The 2883-nt window shown below is 39.0% G+C and overlaps 1 protein-coding gene across 1 annotated transcript in view; it reads right to left on the reverse strand.

The window, feature by feature from the left end:
- grk6 (G protein-coupled receptor kinase 6) overlaps positions 1 to 2883 on the reverse strand; it is a 76832-nt gene that overhangs the window by 19798 nt on the left and 54151 nt on the right. Inside the window, exons 7-8 of the mRNA XM_008428433.1 lie at positions 1261 to 1324; positions 364 to 504 (exon numbers count right to left, since the gene is read on the reverse strand). Coding sequence (XP_008426655.1) covers positions 364 to 504; positions 1261 to 1324 — 205 coding nt within the window. The remainder of the gene's footprint in view (positions 1 to 363; positions 505 to 1260; positions 1325 to 2883) is intronic.

The raw sequence follows: 2883 nt of genomic DNA on the forward strand, positions 1-2883 counted from the left end.
TTTTTTTTTTTTTCAAGTAGACAAGCTGAAATATGAATTCATAAATAGCAAGCAAAGATGATTTACACAACTCTTAGCGAAAAATGTTCTTTTAGATTTTGTAGCTTTTGCACATTTAAACAAAACTCAATTCAGCAAGTTTTTATAGTTGTTTTTGTTAATTAAAACAATATTTCAATCCATGATATAGAAAGGATATATAAAAAGGTAGTAAGAAAACGTTTTAAGGCCATGCTTTGTTTATTTTTTCAGTTCACAGCCCTCTTTGTCTTTGAACATAATTGTTTCTGTGGTAACTTAATTTTGCCTCTGTGTGGCAGTATTTCACTGCATAAATAAACACGGTTGTTCAGAGACACTTACAACAAATCTGCTGTTGACTTTCTCCAGAATCTGCTTCTCGTTGAGCGCCATCGACTCTCCTTTCCTCTTCTTTATTCTCTTCTTTTCCAGCTTTTTGCAGGCATACATTTTCCCAGTGGCCCGTACCTGACACGCACACACCTGTGAGCAATGGAGAGAAAAGCAAGAAATCTATTAGATTAAGCAGAATCAAAAGCATTAATTAAAAAGCAGAGGTTTGATTAGTTGCTTTGGGGCTTACAGGTATTTGTGTTACCACAACAATGCCATGCAGGAAAAACAACCGCAATGAACATAAAGAAGCTACTGTTGTCATCCAACAGCTTTAGCTTGACCCAAACTGAGTAATGAAACTGGAGAATGATTCACCAAAATCCTGGTAGCAAATATTTATTTGCTACCATTTGCAGCACAGAAGCCAACACAGAAGCTTGACCCTGACCCCTGTGTCTTTTCATGTCCCTCATTATCTCATACATTTGCTTTTACATTTAATCTGCTATCGCCCTGGGACCAGCATGGAATCAAAAAGACCTCTGCTTATTACACAAATATGCTGTACAGAGATGCCATTCATCAGAGTCTAATTCCCATTAGATTCAGACGTCAGTGGTGAAGTTCCTCTTTTCAGATGCCAATGAGAAGATTTGGTTAGAAGTGCTGCACCTCCCTGCACATTTATCTAGACAAGGAAACATTTTGGGACCAGCAAGAGACAAAATCTTAGCTGCTTTGCTTTTAAAATATAAAACATACTCATACTGAATATAAATATATAAATTGGGGATTTAAAAAGCAGCATTTCCCTTTTCTGTAAAATTTAACATGCAGGGAGGAAATGTGGTGCTAAACACTTTATGGTTGATCCAAATCTAGTAGAAAACAGTCAGTACTCACCTCCCCGAAACCTCCTTTTCCTAAAACTCTGTACTGTCTGAATGTGTTTTTGGTCACCGGCTGCCTGTTGGACAAAGACAGACAATTACTTATATTACACAAATAGTACGCAGCAGTGGATCCCAGGTATTTGTGGAGTTAGAAACCACAGATACCTACAAATAGGTACTTGAAACCCGATCTGAAATGTTTAGAACAGCCTATTTCAATAGTTAAAACAATAAATATACCGTAAAATGCATTAAAATGGCACTACAGCAGAAGCCAACATCCACATTCTACCTGGGTGTTTAGCCAATCAATGTCAAGAAAAATAAATGGCACTATAATAATAATTAGCTGGTTTGCAAATGCCACCCAGTAGCATGTCAAGTAGCATTGTCTGAGTACCTCAGCTCACCAAGCTTGTGAATACTTTAGATTTACTCTATGAAAAGAAAGCTGCAACTAGGCAAGTTTTCCAGAAATTACTTGAAGTCGCACACAACAGAAAATATAATGAAATGTGGTACCACTGCGTAGTGTTTTCACAAACTTTAGGGTTGTTGCTGCCAAGGGTTGACAAAAACTGTTTCTTGTACTTATGTACGTTACTTTGGTGTGCTAATAAAATTCCTTCTGTGACCTGAAATATATAGGTGCGAAAAAATGAGCAAAAATAGGAGAAATCTGTGGGGGGTTCACAGGGTTTCCCCCAGAAAACTTGCTAAGCTTGGTGGTCGGGGCGTCGAGGAGGTCCAGGCTTATAAGACACTGAGGGAAACCCTGCAAATCTAATGAACAGCAAAACCTTAGATTTCTGTCCTGTTTCTCTGCTGTCTTAAACTGTTTAGTTTAAGACAGCAGAGTCTTAAACTGAACAGACTCTGTTGTTCAGTTTAAGGATTAATTCTGGAGCACAGAAGTTCCCGCAGGGCTCCATGTCAACAACCCCAAACAGACGGACGGTAATTAGGCTGAAGACCTCCATCTGTCCAGATATGACTTTCTGTGGAGATGGTGTTAACATTTGTTTCTGATATTTTTACACCAAACTCTTTGTGCGTCTGTCTGGTTTCTGGGAAGGATTCAACATAGGTTAGTCACTCTAGCAACAACCTATTGAGTAACTTGTGCAGTAGCAGTTTTGCCACTGTGTYTCATAACTGCTTAAAAATAAAACGGAGTAAAAGGAGAAAATGAGAACACCACCTCAAGAGGAAACTGAATAAAASAGTTTCACAGTTAACAAAAAATTATTGATATTGACTTGTCATGATGTGYGGTTGGTGATGGGGAGAAGGAACGCCACGAGCCCAGGTTGACATGATGACATGAGGTATTTAATGAAGAAAACCAAGTTAGAGAATCCAAACACTCGGGCAGCACAGGGAAACTAACAGCAACTGACACACGACATAAGACGGCAATAGACAAGGACCAAAGGACACAGGTGGGTTTAAATACACAGGGAGTGATCAAGGAACAAGACACACCTGGGAAACAATCAAGGGGGAAGAGACAGGACACCACAGAGAATTATAAGGAACAGAACCAAAAATAAACACGCAGAAAACTCAAATTCCACACGACTAATATGAAATGCTTATCCAGTGGTGTCCAAAGTTGGTCCTCGAGGGCCGG

This window comes from Poecilia reticulata, linkage group LG14, assembly GCF_000633615.1.
Source record: "Poecilia reticulata strain Guanapo linkage group LG14, Guppy_female_1.0+MT, whole genome shotgun sequence".
NCBI lineage: Eukaryota > Metazoa > Chordata > Actinopteri > Cyprinodontiformes > Poeciliidae > Poecilia > Poecilia reticulata.